The 23,886-nt window shown below is 47.1% G+C and overlaps 1 protein-coding gene across 6 annotated transcripts in view; it reads right to left on the reverse strand.

The window, feature by feature from the left end:
• LOC140105681 (C-type lectin domain family 2 member D-like) overlaps positions 1 to 23,886 on the reverse strand; it is a 92,705-nt gene that overhangs the window by 31,832 nt on the left and 36,987 nt on the right. The window contains exons 1-2 of one of the 6 annotated variants that reach the window (XM_072129692.1): positions 23,325 to 23,681; positions 9,677 to 9,903 (exon numbers count right to left, since the gene is read on the reverse strand). The exons of 1 other annotated variant lie outside the window; for it this stretch is intronic. In XM_072129692.1, coding sequence (XP_071985793.1) covers positions 9,677 to 9,688 — 12 coding nt within the window. In that variant the 5' untranslated portion in view covers positions 9,689 to 9,903; positions 23,325 to 23,681. Of the gene's footprint in view, positions 1 to 9,676; positions 9,904 to 12,345; positions 12,365 to 19,942; positions 20,746 to 23,324; positions 23,682 to 23,886 lie in introns of those variants that run through there. 4 more of the 6 variants (XM_072129694.1, XM_072129693.1, XM_072129696.1 and 1 more) reach the window with 4 other exon arrangements.

Genomic DNA, 23,886 nt, shown 5'->3' on the forward strand with positions numbered 1-23,886 from the left:
GGGTTGCCCAGAACATGCCCCCAGTATATAGAGGGGTGGAGGGGGCACAATAAGATGGGGGACAGAGAAGGAAAGGACAATAAGAGGGGGGGCAGGGGGGGAGAATAGGGCATTATACAGTATGGGGACATTTTAAAATGTGTGTAAGGCACAGAGAGGGGGGGGGGCATTATACAGTGTAAGGGCCATTAATCTCGGTATTATGCTGCATGGGAATACAAGGGGGTGGGATCGGGGTTGGGACTATGGTGATAACTGCGGATTAACACAAAATGGTTAAAGAGGGTTGGATGAGGTGGGGCAGTATTTTTATCCTGGGAATTTCCTGGAATGTATTTCTACACTCTTTCATTTTCCTTTTCACTATTACATTACAAGAAGAGGTCATACTGAAAGCTCTCAGATAGCAGCTCTATACTATGTACTGTATATACAGATTAGGAGTCCTGTGTGCATGGAAGATAACTTATCATATTAAAACCATATAATGTTCCCCTTAGTTACCCCATATAGTACCCCCCTCCCTAACTAACAATATGAGCACAGAGCACAGCAGTGTCTGTCAGCACATTTGCACATATACAGCCAGTGACAGGTTCCTATAGAGCTCTAGTAACTGACTGACCCCCTTCTTTTAGCTAAAAATTCCTTTGCTTCCATCCACATAAATCACCTTTTATCATATATGCCCTGGCATCAGTGTCTTGCTCGGCCGTCCCCTCCCATCTAATCCTCCCTATGCCTTATGCCTCCTTACTGGATACAGTTCATGTCATGTGACCAGAGTGACATCCTCTCAGGTACTTTAGCCTCTTAATAATAGCAAACTGTACCCCATGCATGTATCTGACCACATGAAGTCAGAGCAGCCTCCATGGACTTCTAGTAATCTCCATCCTCCATGGAGGCTGCTGTGATTTCATTTGATCACATACATGGTGTACAGTTGGCTATTATTAGAAGGCTGGAGGACCTGCGATGATGTCACTGGTCACATGTCATGAATGTAACACAAGGCACCGTGTAAAAAATTGACACAATATTTCTCATCTGTACATAGAGCTTTATATGTCTGTAGTTGAATATTAGCAGACGGACGCATAAGGAGGCAGAGCAGTGATTTGAAGAGACACAGAGCTGTCAGTCACAATAATGGGGCGTGGTTCACTGCCAGCCTGGGAAAGCGGTGAGTCAGAGATACCAGAGATGAGTCAGGAAAGCTAATTTGCATATCAGAAAAACGTCTGTAATTAAGGTAATTTTAGGCAGCTAATTTTAGGTGGAGGACTTGTAACCCTTTGTTAGCAGGCATAGTTGGGTGGCACATGAATTCTGAGTGGCTGTATATTACAGCATTGATTAGGGGGTGCTGTGTATTACCTAGGGGTGTGCTGTATATGAATCATTTAGGATGCCTGTGTATTTGAATCTGGTTGCTGTATACAAATAATTAGGGGGGGTCTCTATATAACATTCTCAGAGAGTGGTTATAATAAATGGATGGCACTACATGAATTTTAATGCTTGAGGGGCAGTGTATATATTTCTTTTAATTTAATGGGGCATTAAGCCGCCGATGACTCGTGCTTACATACTCAAATGACCCCTGAGTAGCTTTATTTGCCACAATCGGCATGAATATTCCATATACTACATCTCCTTGCTGTGTAGAAATCTTATGTAGCCATTATGTTCCCAAGTAAGCATGAGTAGGAGATACATGGCTTCTGCTTGAGTAGACTCGTGCTGACTGAATCACAGTTTGTTTGTGTCTATAAGCAGATTTAATACTCACCAGACCAGACGCTGTGTTTCTATTTACCAGATATCAGGTGTCACACTCAGATGTCAGGTGTTACAGTCAGTAGTCAAGTATGAGAAGTTACATGTCAGAAGTCAGGTTTCAGACGTCAGTAATTCTGCCGAGGTCGAAAATCATGACTGCATTCTTCCAAAAACAGCGCCACACCTGCATCTGTAGCTGTATAGAAATGAATGGATGAGGTGGTGACACAAGAGCTTACAATCTATGAGGATGAGGGGGTGATACCAGAGCTTACAGTCTATGAGGATGAGGGGGTGACACAAGAGCTTACAGTCTATGAGGATGAGGGGGACACAAGAGCTTACAGTCTATGAGGATGAGGGGGTGACACAAGAGCTTACAGTCTATGATGATGAGGGGGTGACACAAGAGCTTACAGTCTATGAGGATGAGGAGGTGACACAAGAGCTTATAGTCTATAAGGATGAGGGGGTGACACGAGCTTACAGTCTATGAGGATGAGGGGGTGACACAAGAGCTTACAGTCTATGAGGATGAGGAGGGGGGGGGGCACAAGAGCTTACAGTCTATGAGGATGAGGAGGTGACACAAGAGCTTACAGTCTATGAGGATGAGGGGGTGACACAAGAGCTTACAGTCTATGAGGATGAGGGGGTGACACAAGAGTTTACAGTCTATGAGGATGAGGGGGTGACACAAGAGATTACAGTCTATGAGGATGAGGGGGTGACACAAGAGCTTACAGTCTATGAGGATGAGGAGGTGACACAAGAGCTTACAGTCTATGATGATGAGGGGGTGACACAAGAGCTTACAGTCTATGAGGATGAGGAGGTGACACAAGAGCTTATAGTCTATAAGGATGAGGGGGTGACACGAGCTTACAGTCTATGAGGATGAGGGGGTGACACAAGAGCTTACAGTCTATGAGGATGAGGAGGGGGGGGGCACAAGAGCTTACAGTCTATGAGGATGAGGAGGTGACACAAGAGCTTACAGTCTATGAGGATGAGGGGGTGACACAAGAGCTTACAGTCTATGAGGATGAGGGGGTGACACAAGAGTTTACAGTCTATGAGGATGAGGGGGTGACACAAGAGATTACAGTCTATGAGGATGAGGGGGTGACACAAGAGCTTACAGTCTATGAGGATGAGGAGGTGACACAAGAGCTAACAGTCTATTAGGATGAGGGGGTGACATAAGAGCTTACAGTCTATGAGGATGAGGGGGGGGACACAAGAGCTTACAGTATATGAGGATAAAGGGGGTGACACAAGAGCTTACAGTCTATGAGTATGAGGGGGTGACACAAGAGCTTACAGTCTATGAGGATGAGGGGGTGACACAAGAGCTTACAGTCTATGAGGATGGGGGATGACACAAAAGCTCACAATCTATGAGGATGAGGGGGTGACACAAGAGCTTACAGTCTATGAGGGGGTGACACAAGAGCTTACAGTCTATGAGGATGAGGGGGTAATACAAGAGCTTACAGTCTATGAGGATGAGGGGGAGACACAGGAGCTTACAGTCTACGAGGATGAGGGGGTGACACAAGAGCTTACAGTCTATGAGGATGAGGGGGTGACACAAGAGCTTACAGTCTATGAGTATGAGGGGGTGACACAAGAGCTTACAGTCTATGAGGATGAGGGGGTGACACAAGAGCTTACAGTCTATGAGGATGGGGGATGACACAAAAGCTCACAATCTATGAGGATGAGGGGGTGACACAAAAGCTTACAGTCTATGAGGATAAGGGGGGGGCACAAGAGCTTACAGTCTATGGGGATGAGGGGGAACACAAGAGCTTACAGTCTATGAGGATGAGGGGGTGACACAAGAGTTTACAGTCTATGAGGATGAGGGGGTGACACAAGAGCTTACAGTCTATGAGGATGAGGAGGTGACACAAGAGCTTACAGTCTATGAGGATGAGGGGGTGACACAAGAGCTTACAGTCTATGAGGATGAGGGGGTGACACAAGAGCTTACAGTCTATGAGGATGAGGGGGTGACACAAGAGCTTACAGTCTATGAGTATGAGGGGGTGACACAAGAGCTTACAGTCTATGAGGATGAGGGGGTGACACAAGAGCTTACAGTCTATGAGGATGGGGGATGACACAAAAGCTCACAATCTATGAGGATGAGGGGGTGACACAAGAGCTTACAGTCTATGAGGGGGTGACACAAGAGCTTACAGTCTATGAGGATGAGGGGGTAATACAAGAGCTTACAGTCTATGAGGATGAGGGGGAGACACAGGAGCTTACAGTCTACGAGGATGAGGGGGTGACACAAGAGCTTACAGTCTATGAGGATGAGGGGGTGACACAAGAGCTTACAGTCTATGAGTATGAGGGGGTGACACAAGAGCTTACAGTCTATGAGGATGAGGGGGTGACACAAGAGCTTACAGTCTATGAGGATGGGGGATGACACAAAAGCTCACAATCTATGAGGATGAGGGGGTGACACAAAAGCTTACAGTCTATGAGGATAAGGGGGGGGGGGGCACAAGAGCTTACAGTCTATGGGGATGAGGGGGAACACAAGAGCTTACAGTCTATGAGGATAAGGGGGGGGCACAAGAGCTCACAATCTATGAGGATGAGGGGATGACACAAGAGCTTACTGTCTATGGAGATGAGGGGGAACACAAGAGCTTACAGTCTATGAGGATAAGGGCGGGGGCACAAGAGCTTACAGTCTATGAGGATAAGGGCGGGGGCACAAGAGCTTACAGTCTATGAGGATGAGGGGGTAACAAAAGAGGTATAGGCGCTTGTATAACGGTCCAGCCATTTGTACAAGGGAATGGAATAAAAATAATTTAACCCCTTACCGACACGTGATGCATTTGTACGTCACGCCTCGGATGCGGGCGAATGGCATATTGCAGCAAACAATTACCAGTAACATGCACGATTGGTGCTGGCGGGTAACAGACAGGATGAGTACCCAGAATTGGTTGGAAGTGTGATAGATCTGCCTAAATAATGAGTTTTAAGAGAACATTTGAAGCTTTGGAGATTGCGTATTAGTCTTAGAGTCCAGGGACGGACATCCCAGAGAATTGGTGCAGTTCAGGAGAAGTTCTGGAGATGTGCATGAGAGGTTCGAATTAAGGAATAGAATAATCTAAGATCACTGGCAGATCGAAGAGTGCGGTTTGGGTGATAGAGAGGAGAGGTCGGGGGGTGGGGGGGGTTGCAGCATTTTGCAGAGCTTTGTGGATGAGGGTTATTATTTTAAACTGTATTCGGAAGGAGATGGTCAACCAGTGCAGAGGTATCCGTGTAGAGTTTGGTCTGAAAGACGAGCCTGGTTACTGCATTGAGAATAGATTGTGGAGGAGAGAGTTTAGCGAGTGGAAGATGATTAGTAGGGAGTTACAGTAGTCGAGACGAGAGGGAATCAGAGCGACAATTAGTGTATTAAAGGTTTAAGTTGTAAGAAAACGCCGGGTTCTATAAAAAATATTTTTAAGGTGCATCTGGCAAGAGGTGCAAAGGAGAGGTTGGAGTCCAGCAGAACTCCAAAACAGCGGCCTGTGCCGAGGGGTTATGATGACATCACAGATAGAACTTTTGAACGTCCTGGTAGGGCTCTTGTATACATACATGTATATATATATTATATATATATATATATATATATATATATATATATATATATTCATTTTCCCTCTATAAATTTGTTGTCTGTTGCACTTGAGTGAAGTTGGCCTCCCCACCTTGTTCAAATGTAACTAAATGGTGTCGAACATTTGTGCTGGTTTGTGCATCAGAAATTTTCATTTGTTCCGCTATCATTTTTAAGATATTAGTAAAAGTTTCCAGAGGTCATCAGAGGTCAACCAGCCCCCCCACATTACCCAAAAAAATTACCCAGCAAAAATCTTTGTTGGTGCTGCTACGGGTTTTAACCCCTTAAGGACGCAGCCATTTTGTAGCTTAAGGCTCAGTCCCTTTATTTGGGTTCTGACCTGCGTCTCTTTATATGGTTATAACTTTTGAACACTGTTACTTATCAAAGCGATTCTGAGATTGTTTATTCCCCACATGTTGTACTTCATTTTAGTGGTAAATTTGAAAAGTAGAAAAATTTGCCATTTTCGAAATTCAAAATCACCGCGTTTTCAGGCAGATAGATTTACCACCTAAATAACTTGCTGGATAACATTTCCCATTTGTCTATTTTACATTTTCATAATTTTTGAAATGTTTGGATAATTTATTTTGACGTCACGCGGCCTACAAATCGAAGAGCAATTTTCCGTATTTTCGGAATTGACTATTTTGGGGATAAATACTGTTTGAAATTAAATTTTACATATTTAGCATTAAAACTCCCCATATAACCAACCCATTTTCAGATCTGCACCCCTCAAACTATCAGAAACAGCATTTACAAAGATTGTTAACCCCTTGAGATCTTCATAGTAATTGAATCAAAATGGCGGTGAAATTTAGAATGGTCAAATTTTGTCGGTTATACGTTCATTTAGCCCTAAAATTTACACATTTCCAAAAGATAAAAAGAGAAAACCCACCATAAAATTTGTTCTACAATTTCTCCTGAGTGCAGTGACCCCCCACATGTGGACATTACTTGTTTTATGGGCGCACAGCGAGGCGCAGAAAGGAAGGAGCGCCCTGCAGCTGCCAGGATTTTAGTTTCCTCATTGGCCCCCTTTGAAGGCTATAAAATTTTCGCTTTTCCGTTATTGGGGTCATGTGACTGCACTTTTTTTTGCGGGATGAGATGCTTTTTCCAGTGTTACCATTTTGGGGTTGGTATCACCTATTGTTGAAAATTTTTGAACTTTTTTTGAGGTCATGAGTAGAAAAGCATCAATTCTGTACTGGATTTTTTACTTTTTTTTTTTCGTGTTCACCGTATAGACTAATAATCATGTTATCTTTATTCTATGGGTCGATACGATTACGGGGATACCAGACATGAATATTTTTTCTTATGTTTTACTAAATGTGTCAAATAAAACCCTAATGTGTGGAAAAATCTATCATTTGTGCATCACCGTTTTCCAAGTGGCATAACATTGTTACGTTTTTGGCTACAGAGCTGGTTGATGGCTTGTTTTTTTGCGGGACATGTTGTACTTTGCAACAGTATCATTCTGGAGTACATATGTTTTGTTGATCACTTTTTATTGCATTTTTAGTGGGATATAATATGTAAAAATTATAATTTTTGGCGGGTTTTTAAAGGTTTTTTTTACGGTGTTCATCATATGGGTTCAATAGTTATTTAGTTTTATTCTATGGATTGTTACGAACGCGGTGATACTATATATGTGGGGTTTGTGTTATGATTTAGACTTTTTTGAGCGTTATATGTCTCTTTATATGTTTTGGGGCTTATAGGCATTTTTAGTGATTTATAAAGTTATTTTTTATTGAAAATTTTTTTTTTAACATTTTTTCTTGATCCACCATAGGACATGAACAATCAATCATCTGATTGCTTGTTCATGATAATACTCTGCAATACTGATGTATTGCAGGGTATTAGCAGTGTCAGCCTATGCAGATGCATAGGCTGACACTTTGCCTTTAAGATGACGTCACAGACGCCATCTTAAAGGCACTGCCTTCAGGCTTCTCTGGGGTCCCGATCGGACCCAAGAGGTGCCATAGCAGCGATCGGCGCCTCCGAAAACAGCGTGGGGGGCCGATCGTGGGTTAAAGACCCCCGGAAGGCATGTTAAATGCCGCGGGTGTTAGCCGGGGATGTCAGCGGTAGATTGCCGCTGACATCCCGCGACCCCCGATGCCGGTTCGGCTGCTGTGCAGCGCTGAACCGGCATCGTCTCTGCGCAGTAGCTGTACTGCGCTGAGCGCTATTCGCGGGACTCAGCGCAGTACAGTTATGGCGCAGAGCGCTAAGGGGTTATTAAGGTATGTTTAGGTGTTTACATAAGTTAAGGTGTTTAGGATGAACTGCTAAAAAACAAACCTTGTGACACTTCTCTGGTTTGATCACCAGGGGGAGCTAGCAAACACATTGGGGGTCATTTACTAAGGGCCCAATTCGCGTTTTCCTGACGTGTTACCCGAATATTTCCGATTTGCGCCGATTTCCCCTGTATTGCCCCGGGATTTTGGCGCACGCGATCGGATTGTGGCGCATCGGCGCTGGCATGCACACGACGGAAATCGGGGGGCGTGGCCGAACGAAAACCCGACGGATTCGGAAAAACCGCCGCATTAAAAAAAAAAAAAGTGTTGCGGGACTCGCGCTTACCTTTACCAGGTATAGGCCGGTAAACTTCAGTGCATTCCGGCGGGCCTCAGCGGACTTAAGCGCAGCAGCGCCACCTGGTGGACGTCAGAGGAACTACCTTAGTGAATCCCGGCTGGACCCGAATCCACCGCAGAGAACGTGCCGCTGGATCGCGAATACCGGGTAAGTAAATCTGCCCCATTGTACTTTGGAAGGAATGAACTCTAATGACCTCTGGAAGAAATGATAAATGCATTAAAAACAATAGCAGCACAAATGAAAATATTTGCTGCACAAACTAGCACAAATGTAGCACAAACGTTTGACACCACTTTTGTTTGTTGCGGTTAATGTGGGGGGACTGGTTGACCTTTTGAACTCTACTAATTAGTTAATGGGGCACATTTACTTACCCGGCCCATTCGCGGTCCAGCGGCGCCTTCTCTGCGGTGGATTCGGGTCCGGCCGGGATTCACTAAGGCGGCGGTCACACGTACCGCTAGACGTCCGTTCATACCGCGACGCTAGCGCACAGGGGGAGGTCCTCGGCCCGAACGCACATGCGTTTCCAGAGAAACGTATGCGATCGGCTTAACAATCGCATGCATTTCCCTGGTAGCGCTGCTGCGGTGAAAAGCATCTGAACGCCCTGGAGTTCACCGGCTCAGACCAAGTGAAGGTAAGCGCGTCCCGAGCGACACATTTTCGGTTTTTAAATGCAGCGGTTTTTCCGAATATGTCGGGTTTTCGTTCGGCCACGCCCCCCGATTTCCGTCACGCGCATGCCGGCGCTGATGCGCCACAATCCGATCGCGTGCACCAAAAACCCGGGGCAATTCAGGTACAATCGGCGCAAAATGGAAATATTCGGGCAACACTTCGGGAAAACGCGATTCGGGCCCTTAGTAAATGACCCCCAATATCTTCAAAACAATAGCAGCACAATCAAAAATTTGAGCAGCACAAACGTAGCAGAATTGATTGGCACCAGTTTTGTTTGACTTGGGTAATGTGGGGGGGGGGTCTGGTTGACCTCTGATGACCTCTGGAAACTTTTATTAATATCTTAAAAACTATAGCGGCACAAACAAAAATTTCTGCTGCACAAACGTTTGACACCAATTTTGTTAGATTTGGACAAGGTGGGAGAGTGGGGGGGGGGGGTTCAACTTCACTCAGGTGTCTGTTGCTCATATCTACGTATCTTATTGTACATATCTTTGGATTGTTCTGCTGGTTACATGTTATTACAGTACGTGACATTCTTAACATGGGAGCAGTAAAAGCAACAGTATAATAGACAGCATAATAGACAGCATAATAGACAGTATAGTAGACAGTATAATAGACAGTATAGTAGACAGTATAATAGACAGTATAGTAGAATTTTAAAAGATTTTTCATTTTTTGTATATGAGGTTTGGCCTTTTTAAACACATTTCTCTACATAAGTAATGTTTAGCCCCCCCCCCCCCCCCCCCATTTACTTGACTAATTTCTAAGGGTTTTTGTGACTGTATCAAAATTGGGAAACAATTAATAAAGTAATAATTAAAAAAGACAATTTTTACAGGTCTCGTGGAGCGGAGTAGAGAAACTCGAGGCAGAGAACTAAGAGCGCAGCAGTGTACTTACCCTGCACCCCATTTTTGTGTCTCTGGTTCTTTATTGGACGCTTCTGGTTGCGCTGGAAATGTTGTCAGTCATAGGAATTCAGCAGTGGGAGATTAGGGCTACTATTGTACCCAGCTATTTAATGCTTGTGGGCTCCCCATCGGTCTTGAGTTTAACATACATCGATACAGTGACCAACTCTTCATCCACTGAAGCTAACAGGCGAATCATTGAAAGGCGCCAACACCCTGATCAAGAAAATAATAATAACATTACTGACAATTGATATCGCCCCCATACGGCGTCACCGGCCCACATCAGACCTTACGCTACACATGCTGAGTGCTGTCTCACACATTAGGAGTTTAGATAGTGACTAGAGGACTCAGACACACGCAAAAGATGCATTTAGTAATGTCCTTGAATTAATTATCATATATTTATAGACTGTAAGCTCTTGTGAGCAGGGCCCTCACTCCTTTTGTTTCCTCTACATTGAAATTTATAGAGTGTTTCCTAAATTCATGTTCTCTCTCTAATTTTTTTGCATACAGCCCCTTCTAATTAATTTACATATAGCATCTAATTCCTCTAATTTATACAACACTCTAGTTCAATTATATAGTCCCTTCAAATGTATTAATATGCAGCCTTCCCCCTGCGCTGTGTCACTATGGGGGTCATTTACTAAGGGCCCGATTCGCGTTTTCCTGACGTGTTACCCGAATATTTCCGATTTGCACCGATTTTCCCTGAATTGCCCCGGGATTTTGGCGCACGCGATCGGATTGTGGCGCATCGGCGCTGGCATGCACGCGACGGAAATCAGGGGGAGTGGCCGAACGAAAACCCGACGGATTTGGAAAAACCCCGCATTTAAAACAAAAAATGTGTAGCGAAAATTACACTTACCTTCACCAGGAATAGGCCGGTGAATTTCAGGGCATTCCAGCGCGCCTCCGGGGAACTTCAGCGCAGCAGCGCCACCTGGTGGACGGCGGAGGAACTACCTTAGTGAATCCCGGCCGGACTCAAATCCACCGCAGAGAATGTGCCGCTGGATCGCGAACGGACCGGGTAGGTAAATCTGCCCCTATGTGTGTATCAATTATGTCTGTGTCATAAAGACACAGTTGCAATAGATTTTTCTTTTATGATAGACGGGACCTGCCGAGGTGGGGCAGGCCTATACTTCTGGTGGGCTATTTATGTGAGGGTCCTGAGCAGCAGCTCCAATCTGCAGACTGGCAGACATTGAAGAGTCCAGCAGGGTAAGAATATTTACCCTTTGCAGCGAGGTTACACTTGTGCTACTTCCTCAAGAGTGGAAGTAGCAAAATCAGAACTGACATGCTGAGTTCACTCCCGCGGTGCAGCGTTCGGGCCGTGCGTTCCCGGCAGCATGCGTTGCGAGTGTGATGCGAGTTCATCGCATCACAGTCGCAAGTGTGGAAGGGGCCAAAGACATGCGATTTCTAAGACAAGCGGAGGCTGCTTTTGAATATGCTCTCCTAAGTGTTTGATCACTATATCCTCTCAACGTTTGTCGATGACATTACACTGTGTATTGAAAGGGTCTAAATGTGGGTACTGGAGGCATCACCCAGGGGACATGTAAGCCGATGTTTCGAGAGGGAAGACATATTTTGTACTCCTAACCTGTCTATTTTTGAAGCATCACTGATGTGTAGAGATGAGCGAGCACTAAAATGCTCGGGTACTCGTTATTCGAGACGAACTTTTCCCGATGCTCGAGTGCTCGTCTCGAATAACGAGCCCCATTGAAGTCAATGGGAGACTCGAGCATTTTTCAAGGGGACCAAGGCTCTGCACAGGGAAGCTTGGCCAAACACCTGGAAACCTCAGAAAAGGATGGAAACACCACGGAAATGGACAGGAAACAGCAGGGGCAGCATGCATGGATGCCTCTGAGGCTGCTTAATCGCACCATTATGCCAAAATTATGGGTAACAGCATGGCCATGACAGAGTGACAGAATGAAGCTAGATAGCATGTAAAACATCCAATAATTGACCCTGACACTATAGGGGACGGCATGCAGAGGCAGCGGCAGCAGTGGCAGGCTAGAGAGTGTCATGGCGACATACCCTAAATGGACTCAGGCTTCAAACCAATGGGTGGCAGAGAGGAACCAAAGGAGGTGAGCAAGAAGCGCTCAAATAATATCGGTACATGATAAAAGTTTGCCAGTATATTTTGTGGATTACACAGCAGGGTGGCGACAAAGTTAACATGGAAGCCATGAAAACAACCCAAAATTCTGCCTGACACACCTCTTTTGATAAGGGGACCATGTATGCTTACAGTTCATGCCAGTCGCTGCACTGGCTTCCAGTCTCCTTTCGAATACAGTTTAAAATAATAACCCTCATCCATAAAGCTCTGTATAATGCTGCACCCCCCTACCTCTCCTCTCTTATCTCAGTGTATTGCCCAACCCGTGCTCTTAGATCCGCCAGTGATCTTAGATTAACCTCTACCCTAGTGCGGACCTCCCACTCGCGTCTCCAAGACTTCTCTAGAGCTGCACCAATTCTATGGAATGCTCTGCCCCGGACTATCAGACTAATACCTAACCTCCAAAGTTTCAAACGTGCTCTTAAAACCCATTTCTTTAGGCAAGCCTATAACACTCATTAACTGCATGAAGTTTTAACTCTTCTACTAACCCGTCCTGTGTCGTCCTCCCATCTGTTATCCAGCAACCAACAGGCACCAGACTTCTCTGCAGTCCCATTCACCCTGGACCTGGTATATAAGATGACGGCTGAGTGGTTCAAGCGACAGCAATTCCATTTATTATATTTTGTTCTATTCCCTAAGAAGAATGGCTTGACCATTAAATATTCTTTTACCTCGTGTTACCCCATCATCTTCATAAACCGTAAGCTCTGGCGAGCAGGGACCTCACTCCTGTTGTTCCATACAAATGTTGTGCTCTGTTACATTACATTTGTATTTGTTTCCTATGATTTGTAAAGCGCTACGGAATATGATGACGCTATATAAATAAAGATTATTATTATTATTATTATGGAGGCAGTGAACTAGTAGTAGATTAAAGGTGCTGCAGTTAAAACTATGTTAGTTGGATCTTGGCATGGAGCTGGCGCTCCGCTGCCAGGCGAGCTTTCGCCAATCCAAGCCCCTGTCTCTAGGCTACTCCCCAAACAGCACTTCTAAGAACCTTTTGTATAAGATCAAGTGTAGTAGCGTTCTTATAAGTTTGGGATATGGCGGGTGAGGGGAATGTAAACAGATGCGCAAGAAGCGCTGAAATAATATTGGTAAATGATAAAAGTTTGCCAGTATATTTTGTGGATAACACAGCAGGGTGGCGACAAAGTTAACAACTTTGATGTGGAATCCATGAAAACAACCCAAATTTCTGCCTGACACACCTCGTTTGATAAAGGGACGATGTATGGAGGCAGCTATATGGACGACTTTTGGAGGTAGCAATGGAGACAACGTGTGGAGGCTGCTATGGAGACAATTTAATTTGGATAGTGCCTGTATGTGGCAGTCCCAAAAAGTTTTCAAACCAGAGGAGCAGGTAGGTGGCCCTCCAGAAAAATGGAATAGATTGAGTGCCTGTATGTGGCAGTCCCAAAAAGTTTTCAAACCAGAGGAGCAGGTAGGTGGCCCCCCAGAAAAATGGAATAGATTGAGTGCCTGTATGTGGCAGTCCCAAAAAGTTTTCAAACCAGAGGAGCAGGTAGGTGGCCCTCCAGAAAAATGGAATAGATTGAGTGCCTGTATGTGGCACTCCCAAAAATTGTTTAAAACAGAGGACCGGGTCGGTGGCCCTCCAGAAAAATTAAATGCATAAAGTACTATAGCTAGAGCCAGTGGGCCCTGTCAAAAAATAGCCAGTTTCCTCTGCTTTACTGTACAAAGAGGAGGAGAAGGAGGAACATGAGGAGGAATGGATAAATTATTCAGGTTGAGCTTCCTTCACCTGGTGGAGATTGGAAATTATGAGAAATCCAGGCTTTATTCATCTTAATAAGCGTCAGCCTGTCAGCGCTGTCAGTCGACAGGCGTGTACGCTTATCGGTGATGATGCCACCAGCTGCACTGAAAACCCGCTCGGACAAGACGCTAGCGGCAGGGCAGGCAAGAACCTCCAAGGCGTACAGCGCCAGTTCGTGCCACATGTCCAGCTTTGAAACCCAGTAGTTGTAGGGAGCTGTGTGATCATTTAGGACGATGGTATGGTCAGCTACGTACTCCCTCACCATCTTTCTGTAAAGATCATCCCTACTCTGCCGAGACTGGGGACAGGTGACAGTGTCTTGCTGGGGTGACATAAAGCTGGCAAAAGCCTTGTAAAGCGTACCCTTGCCAGTGCTGGACAAGCTGCCTGCTCGCCTACTCTCCCTCGCTACTTGTCCCGCAGAACTACGCACTCTGCCGCTAGCGCTGTCAGAAGGGAAATAGTGTTTCAGCTTGTGCACCAGGGCCTGCTGGTATTCATGCATTCTCACACTCCTTTCCTCTCCAGGGATGAGAGTGTAAAGATTTTGCTTGTACCGTGGGTCCAGGAGAGTGAACACCCAGTAATCGGTGCTGGAATAAATTCTTTGAACGCGAGGGTCACGGGATAGGCAGCCTAGCATGAAATCTGCCATATGCGCCAGAGTACCAACGCGTAAGAATTCACTCCCCTCACTGGCCTGACTGTCCATTTCCTCCTCCTCCAACTCCTCCAACTCCTCTTCTTCTGCCCATACACGCTGAACAGTGAAGGACTCAACAATGGTCCCCTCTTGTGTCTCGCCAACATTCTCCTCCTCTTCCTCCTCATCCTCCTCCACCTCCACCTCCTCCGATATGCGCTGAGAAACAGACCTAAGGGTGCTTTGGCTATCAACAAGGGAATCTTCTTCCCCCGTCTCTTGTGACGAGTGCAAAGCTTCCGACTTCATGCTGATCAGAGAGTTTTTCAACAGGCCAAGCAGCGGGATGGTGAGGCTGATGATGGCGGCATCGCCACTGACCATCTGTGTTGACTCCTCAAAGTTACTCAGCACCTGACAGATATCAGACATCCACGTCCACTCCTCATTGTAGACTTGAGGAAGCTGACTGACCTGACTACCAGTTCTGGTGGAAGTTGACATCTGGCAGTCTACAATCGCTCGGCGCTGCTGGTAAACTCTGGATAACATGGTTAATGTTGAATTCCACCTCGTGGGCACATCGCACAACAGTCGGTGAGCGGGCAGTTGGAGGCGGCGCTGCGCTGCCCTGAGAGTGGCAGCATCTGTGCTGGACTTCCTGAAATGCGCACAGATGCGGCGCACCTTCGTGAGCAAATCTGACAGATTGGGGTATGTCTTGAGGAAACGCTGAACTATCAGATTTAACACATGGGCCAGGCATGGCACATGTGTCAGTCTGCCGAGTTGCAGAGCCGCCACCAGGTTACAGCCGTTGTCACACACAACCATGCCTGGCTTCAGGTTCAGCGGTGCCAGCCACAGATCAGTCTGCGCCGTGATGCCCTGTAATAGCTCTTGGGCGGTGTGCCTTTTATCGCCTAGGCTCAGCAGTTTGAGCACCGCCTGCTGTCGCTTAGCGACGGCACTGCTGCTGTGCCTAGAGCTACCGACTGATGGCGCCATGCCCACGGATGGTAGTTCGGAGGAGGAGGTGGAGGAGGGGTGGGAGGAGGAGGAGGCATAGTAGGCCTGAAACACCTGGACCGAGGTAGGCCCCGCAATCCTCGGCGTCGGCAGTATATGACCAGCCGCAGGGTCAGACTCGGTCCCAGCCTCCACCAAGTTAACCCAATGTGCCGTCAGCGATATATAGTGGCCCTGCCCGGCAGCACTCGTCCACGTGTCCGTGGTCAGGTGGACCTTGTCAGAAACGGCGTTGGTCAGGGCACGGATGATGTTGTCTGACACGTGCTGGTGCAGGGCTGGGACGGCACATCGGGAAAAGTAGTGGCGGCTGGGGACCGAATACCGAGGGGCGGCCGCCGCCATGAGGTTGCGAAAGGCCTCGGTCTCTACTAGCCTACAGGGCAGCATCTCCAGGCTAAGCAATCTGGAGATGTGGACATTAAGGGCTTGGGCGTGCGGGTGGGTTGCACTATATTTGCGTTTCCGCTCCAGCGTCTGGGGTATGGAGAGCTGAACGCTGGTGGATGCTGTGGAGGATCGTGGAGGCGACGATGGGGTTTTTGTGGCAGGGTCCTGGGCAGGGGGCTGACTATCAGCTGACATAGGGGAAGGAGCAGTGGTGTGCACGGCCGGAGGTGAACGGGCTTGTTGCCACTGAGTGGGGTGTTTAGCATTCATATGCCTGCGCATACTGGTGGTAGTTAAGCTAGTAGTGGTGGAACCCCTGCTGATCCTGGTTTGGCAAATGTTGCACACCACAGTCCGTCGGTCATCCGGTGTTTCCTTAAAGAACCTCCAGACTTCTGAAAATCTAGCCCTCGCCGCAAGAGCCCTCGCCACGGGAGCTTCACTAGTTGACACATTTGGCGCTGATGCACCAGCTCTGGCCCTGCCTCTCCGTCTGGCCCCACCACTGCCTCTTCCAACCTGTTCTGCTATAGGACTCTCCTCCGTCTCAGAAGCACTGTGTTCACCCGGCCTCTCAACCCAGCTTGGGTCTGTCACCTCATCATCCTCCGATCCCTCAGTCTGCTCCCCCCTCGGACTTCCTGCCCTGACAACAACTTCCCCACTGTCTGACAACCGTGTCTCCTCATCGTCGGACACCTCTTTACACACTTCTTCCACTACGTCAAGAAGGTCATCATCACCCACAGACTGTGACTGGTGGAAAACCTGGGCATCGGAAAATTGCTCAGCAGCAACCGGACAAGTGGTTTGTGACTGTGGGAAGGGTCCAGAAAACAGTTCCTCAGAGTATGCCGGTTCAAATGCCAAATTTTCCTGGGAGGGGGCAGACTGGGGGGGAGGAGGCTGAGGTGCAGGAGCTGGAGGAGTGGCGATTTCAGTGACATGGGTGGACTGCGTGGAAGACTGACTGGTGGACAAATTGCTCGAAGCATTGTCGGCAATCCACGACATACCCTGTTCGCACTGTTCTGGCCTCAACAGTACTCTACCACGAGTCCCAGTAACTTCAGACATGAACCTAGGGAGTGTAGCTCCGCGGCGTTCCCCTGCTCCCTCATAAGCAGGTGGTGTCTCACCCCGGCCAGGACCACGGCCTCTGACCCCTGCAGTAGTTGGACGCCCACGTCCCCGCCCTCGTCCTCTACCCCTAGCCCTCGGGTTTTTTTTCCCACTTCGGTCCCACTTCGGTCTTTGCAATGGATATGTGCGTCACTAAGCGCAAAACACAGCGGTCGCAAGTCTCACTACAAATTGCTCACAATTTGCTAGTAGATGCACTGCAGCAAGTACAGCCACCAGCAGATCAACCAGAAATCAAATATATATAACGTTACTGTAGGCGTAAGTAAGCCGTTTGGATTCTCCTATGGCTATTTTCTAGCCAAGTATGAAAGCACACTACTATGCCAGATGAGATGACGCTGAGTTATTAAACAAAATAAACGTAAAATAAAAAAGGAAATGGCAGACTGTGCCTAATTGAAATCCAACCCCTAATAAATTTTCCCACTTCGGTCTTTGCAATGGATATGTGCGTCACTAAGCGCAAAACACAGCGGTCGCAAGTCTCACTACAAATTGCTCACAATTTGCTAGTAGATGCACTGCAGCAAGTACAGCCACCAGCAGATCAACCAGAAATCAAATATATATAACGCTACTGTAGGCGTAAGTAAGCCGTTTGGATTCTCTTATGGCTATTTTCTAGCCAAGTATGAAAGCACACTACTATGCCAGATGAGATGACGCTGAGTTATTAAACAAAATAAACGTAAAATAAAAAAGGAAATGGCAGACTGTGCCTAATTGAAATCCAACCCCTAATAAATTTTCCCACTTCGGTCTTTGCAATGGATATGTGCGTCACTAAGCGCAAAACACAGCGGTCGCAAGTCTCACTACAAATTGCTCACAATTTGCTAGTAGATGCACTGCAGCAAGTACAGCCACCAGCAGATCAACCAGAAATCAAATATATATAACGCTACTGTAGGCGTAAGTAAGCCGTTTGGATTCTCCTATGGCTATTTTCTAGCCAAGTATGAAAGCACACTACTATGCAAGATGAGATGACACTGAGTTATTAAAAAAATAAACGTAAAATAAAAAGTAAATGGCAGACTGTGCCTAATTGAAATCCAACCCCTACTAAATTTTCCCACTTTGGTGTTTGAGGTGGATATGTGTGTCACTAAGAGCTAAACACAACGGTAGCAAGTCCCCCTGCTAATTCCTCACAATATGGTACTAGCTGCAAATAAAAAAAAAAAAGTATAACGTTATTGTAGCCCTAAGAAGGGCTGTTGGGTTCTTGTAGAATCACTCCTGCCTAACACTATTCTAATAGAACACCCTAACGCTTTCCCTGACCAGCAGCAGCTCTCTCCCTAGCGGCATCCAGACACAGAATGATCCGAGCAGCGCGGGCAGCGGCTAGTCTATCCCAGGGTCACCTGATCTGGCCAGCCAACCACTGCTATCGACGTGTAAGGGTACCACGTCATGCTGGGTGGAGTGCAGAGTCTCCTGGCTTGTGATTGGCTCTGTTTCTGGCCGCCAAAAGGCAAAACGGCGGGAGCTGCCATTTTCTCGAGCGGGCGAAGTATTCGTCCGAGCAACGAGCAGTTTCGAGTACGCTAATGCTCGACCGAGCATCAAGCTCGGACGAGCATGTTCGCTCATCTCTACTGATGTGTTCTGACACCCGCGTTTTTAAAGGTCTAATCGTACTTCCCACGTAATTCACACAATTTGCAAAATTTTCTTTGCAACGTTGTTAACTCTTATGCAAAGATTTTTTTATGGTTTCAATCAAACTTCCTCTTTCGTTTTTGTTGTACGTGATAGCTACAGACATGAAATGTAACTTATGGTTGGTATCAGGCTCATTTTGCACAAATGGATACAGCAAGTGAATATAATAATTGTAATATATCATATTTAGGACTCTAAATGTCTCTTTCTCCACTTATATGACTCTACTCCTCATCTCTCTGTCCTCCTTAACTGCACTGTAAAATCTTTGTCTGCATGTGTCTCTCATTCACTCACTGAGGCAAATAAAGCTATTAGTAAGTCTCACCCCAAGTACATCAGTATTGGTCAGTACTTCTCTATAATGTTCTATATGACTTAGAGGGCAGATTCTCCTTTACCTTCTGTGTGCAGTGGATGGGAGACATCATAGCGGCTGGTCTCCAGCCACCAGCTCTGAGACAACTATGGAGAGAGTCTACAGATGGGAAAACTGCTAACATACTGAATACAAGTCACATAGCGGCCAGAGAGTGGCTATTTACTAAGGGTCGCGCTACTCACTTTTGTAGGACTGTTCGCTGTTTTGGGGATTTGCACGGCTTGGACATGTATGTAACAGGTGTCTGCACTGAGAATGGGGCAGATTTACTTACCCGGTCCATTCGCGATCCAGCAGCGCGTTCTCTGCGGTGGATTTGGGTCCGGCCGGGATTAACTAAGGCAGTGCCTCCGACGTCCACCAGGTGTCGCTGCTGAAGTTCCCCGGATTGCACTGATCTTCACCAAGCCGGACCAAGTGAAGGTAAGCGCGAGTACCGCGACACATTTTTTTTTTTAAATGCGGCGGTTTTTCTGAATCCGTCGGGTTTTCATTCGGCCACGCCCCCGATTTCCGTCGTATGCATTCCAGCGCCGATGTGCCACAATCCGTTCGCATGCACCAAAATCCTGGGGCAATTCATGGAAAATCGGCGCAAATCGGAAATATTCGGGTAACACATCAGGAAAACGCAAATCGGGCCCTTAGCAAATGGCCCCCATTGTGTCAAACGCGATTGGTTTTTGGTGCAGCTGCGCTGCTTTCATGCAACACAAATCGAGGGGCGGGCCGACAGGCAATCCGACTGATTCGGACTGACGCTGGATTTAACTTTCAAATTGTGTCGCATCCATGGCCCCATAGGAGAGTAGCTCCATTCCCAAAGCTTAACTTATTACCAGCCAGCCATCTGCACCACCTGCCAGATAGAAAAAACAGACATCCAGATATCAGGGGAACTATAATGCATGCATCAGGCAGGAAAAGAATGGCTAAAGAAGCCGACTGGACACACCGACAGCCGAGCTCTGCGGCGCCCTAGAAGAGCTAAAAATGTCGCCAACGGTTCTAAACACCAGCACTCACCGCATCCGCTCCCACAACACAGCCAGCAGGGAAGCAACAATGAAAATCCCATAGCCTGAAGAAGATCGGGGGAATAAGGAGAGTGGCAGCGACTCAGGTCAGACAGAAAACCCCCTAAGGTCAGTGCTCTTAGGCAGCTCCACAATAACAGCTCAGCGGGATCCCAAAATGGCGCTGTTCCACGCTAAACGCGGGAACACACATACCAGCACCAGCCGGCAGGATCATGCAGAGAGAAACTCCTCTGACACATCCTCCCTGCTATCATCTCCTAACTCTGCATATAATTCCCCCTCAATTAGCCCTGCAAAGCAAAAACAGAAACTGCATGATGAGGAGCTAAATGACACACAAGAGGAGGACCCAGACATGCCTGATATTACATCCGAACCCCATGATGCATTTGCTAGTGCAACACCCCTGCCGATGCAAGGCAGAGGGGTTGTTGCGAATACGTCCCAACATGTAGCTTGCAGCCTGTGTAGGGTCTGATCAACCCCACAGCAGGTCACTACATAACACAGGGGAACACTGCAGCGGTAGAGTCTGCCTGGTAAGGCAGGAGTTAATTGTTTTATGTGAGGTAATATGTGTCAACCAATCACATGTGTTATCCTATTGTATCTGTAAGCTGGGATGTGATTGGAGGAGGAACCACAACCTGACCAGTGGGAGTAATAAAACCCCTGGTCATAAAGTTCTAGAGTTAGTGGATTAGAGGCAGAATAGAGTAGAGAGGAGACCAGAGTGCAGTCAGAGCTCAGCTCACTGTCTGAGCAGCTCTGAGGAGCTAGTTAGTGAGAGAAAGGGATATCATCCTACCTTCAAGGGTGGTATCTGAAGCAACCCAGGACAAGCTGAAGTATCCTACTAGGACACAGCTATCTCCCAGCCTGCTCTTTGAATCCAGGCTGATGTTCCATTCCTGTGGTTCCCTTTCCAACTGCAGACCCAGCATTCTACCATTTGTCCGGGCACGTTGCTACTGTTCCTGTCGGTTCCAATAAAGAACTGTAAGTTATTTTTGTTCAACGTCTGCCTCTGCATCATGGGCACCCTATTCACCTCCCAGAGACTCATACTCCGGACACCAAAGGGTTGCCCCAGGGAGATCCGCTATAGCAGCCTCTCCCTCATCATTTCTTGCACACACCACCTGCTGGAGACCTGCCAGGCTGTAGGACAGTCCTCCGGTTCCCCATACCAAGCACCGTGACACTAGCGTGCCTAGGCCGCAACCGTCAGCCACTCAGGTATTCCGGGCCCCGGCTGTCTCCAGGCCCCAAGAAAAGGCTAGGCCCCGGTGGGGGATGTTGCACTAGATTCCAAGTATCTGATAAAACAGTTTCTGAAGCCTTTTTGCTACCTGAGGCGACAATTCAAATGGCGCCCCCAACGCTGTATACATGTGTCATTTCCACACTTTGTATATAGACAATCACTCACACACATACCCACATTTATCAATTGTTTACCTCCTGAGATCAGTATTTTCTCCCTCTCCAGGAGGAGGAGGAGGATACAGCTCACTCCAAGACCCGAGGTGCAGCACAGCCACCATCACCCTACTCCCCTTCTTCTCTGACCTGCAGTAATCTCCTGCATTAACATGGAGGGGGAGGAGGCTCTGAACAAAGTATGAACAGGGGTAGAATAAGTGGCAGCTATTTGTCCTCACTTTTCCCCTAGTGGCCTGGTCTGTAGAGTATAAAGGAGCCCCTGGCTCCTGCTATCACACAGGGCTAGATACCACTAAAAGCTCTTCTATTTTACTCGGGACAGGAGAAGGTCAAAATGGGACTTTTTCCTAAATATTCTAAAAAAAAGGCCTGTGAGAAACACATACCATATGAGAAAAAGCATAAGAGGAACAAGAAAAAAGCCAATGTGGTAACTACCGTAGTCTTGTAAGGGGACCAATACGCAAGAAAGATAAGGCGTTTAAGGTGCTAAAATGCAAAGGTAGCGATGAGGTGTTATAGGATTATATAGAGAAAAATAAATCCTGTAAAAAGCAGATAAAGACTTTAGAGAAATATTGCCAAGGAGAGTAAAAATAATCCCAAATTATTTTTCAAGTAAATAAATGATAAGAAACTAAAAACGGAGAGTGTGGGCCCTCTTAGGAATAACATGGGGGTCATTGTGGAAGGAGATAAGGAAAGGGCCAATCTACTGAATGTCGTACCCTTGTCGACTGTCTTTACCCAGGAAACTCCCCTGGTGGAAGACACAATGAGGAATAATGTAAATTCTTTTTGCAATGTCAACAGCTTAATGCAGGAAGAGGTACGGCGCCGCCGCACAACCACTAAGACAAATCACCGGGCCCAGATGGCATACACCCCCAGGTTCTGTATCAACTATGCACCGTGATAGTCATACTGGTTATGTTCCACAGGACTGGCGAATGTGGTACCAATATACTGTACAAAAAAGGATAAAAAGCTGATACTGGAAACTACAGCCTTGTGAGTCTAACTTCTGTGGTGGGGAAAATATTTGAGGGGTTTGTTAGAGATGCTGTCCTCGAGTATCTCACTGTGCATAACCTTATAACCCAGCGTCAGCATGGGTTTATGAGAGATCGGTCCTGTCAGACTAATCTGATTGGTTTCTATGAGGAGGTAAGTTCAAGACTGGATCTGGGGGACGCTGTGGATGTTGTATATCTGAACTTTTCAAAGGCATTTGACAAAGTGCAGCATAAAAGATTGGTATATAAAATGAGACTGCTGGGAATAGGGGAAAATCTGTGTATTTTGGGAAAGTATTTAGCTAAGTGATAGAAAACAGAGGGTCGTCATTAATGGCACATTCTCAGATTGGGTTGATGGGGTGAAGAGGGGCCTCCACCATACCCCTCTATTCTCCCCTACACGTAATCTATGCGCTCATATATATCGGCCCTTCACAGGACAGCAATACAAATGAGCTTTATGGCAGAGCAGCAGCAGGAGCGCATCCCGCAATCCCTTCTCCCCTTGTAAGTAGCAACGGGTGGCTCAGAGTGAAGATGAAGGCTGCCTGCAGTGTGTGAAGAGGAGCCTGTACAGCGCTGCAGTGTCTGACCTGTAACTTCTGCAATATCCCCCACCGGGGCCTAGAGACAGCCGGGGCCCGCAGTACCTGAGTGGCTGGCGGTTGCGGCCTAGGCACGCTATTGTCACGGTGCTTGGTATGGGGAACCGGAGGGCTGTCCTACAGCCTGGCAGGTCTCCAGCAGGTGGTATGTGCAAGAAATGATGAGGGAGAGGCTGCTATAGCGGATCTCCCTGGGGCAACCCTTTGGTGTCTAGAGTATGAGTCTCTGTGTGGTGGACAGGGTGCCCTGTAGTAGCAGGGACCAGACGGAGGCAGACGTTGAACAAAAACAACTTACAGTTCTTTATTGGAACCGACAGGAACTGCAGCAACGTGCCTTAACAAAATGGGGGAGTGCTGAGGTGCAGCTGGAGGGAGCCACAGGAGGTAAATCATCAGCCTGGATGCAAGGGCAGGCTGGGAGGTAGCTGTGTCCTGGAAGGATGCTTCAGCTTGTCCTGTGTAGCTTCAGGTATCACCCTTGAAGGTAGGATGATATCCCTTTCCTCTCTCTCTGTCTAACTACAGTCTGGTGTGCTAGCTGCACTGAGTCCTCAGACTCTCTAGTCTGACTGGAACTGAACTCTCTTCTAAGAGAGAACTAACTTCTCCTGCCGGCAGGCAGGGAGCCGGGCTCCTGCACTGATCTGGAAGTTTCTAGCCCAGGGGTTTTGTTACTTCCCCTGGTCAGGTGGTGGCTGCTCCTCCAATTACATCTCAGCTCACAGACATATTGGAATAACACATGTGATTGGATGACACATCTGACATCACATCAAACAATTAACTCCTGCCTTACCAGGCAGGATCTACCACTGCAATGCCCATCTATGTGAGGTGTTTGTTATGTAGTGACCTGC

Source organism: Engystomops pustulosus, chromosome 11, assembly GCF_040894005.1.
Source record: "Engystomops pustulosus chromosome 11, aEngPut4.maternal, whole genome shotgun sequence".
Taxonomy (NCBI): Eukaryota; Metazoa; Chordata; class Amphibia; order Anura; family Leptodactylidae; genus Engystomops; species Engystomops pustulosus.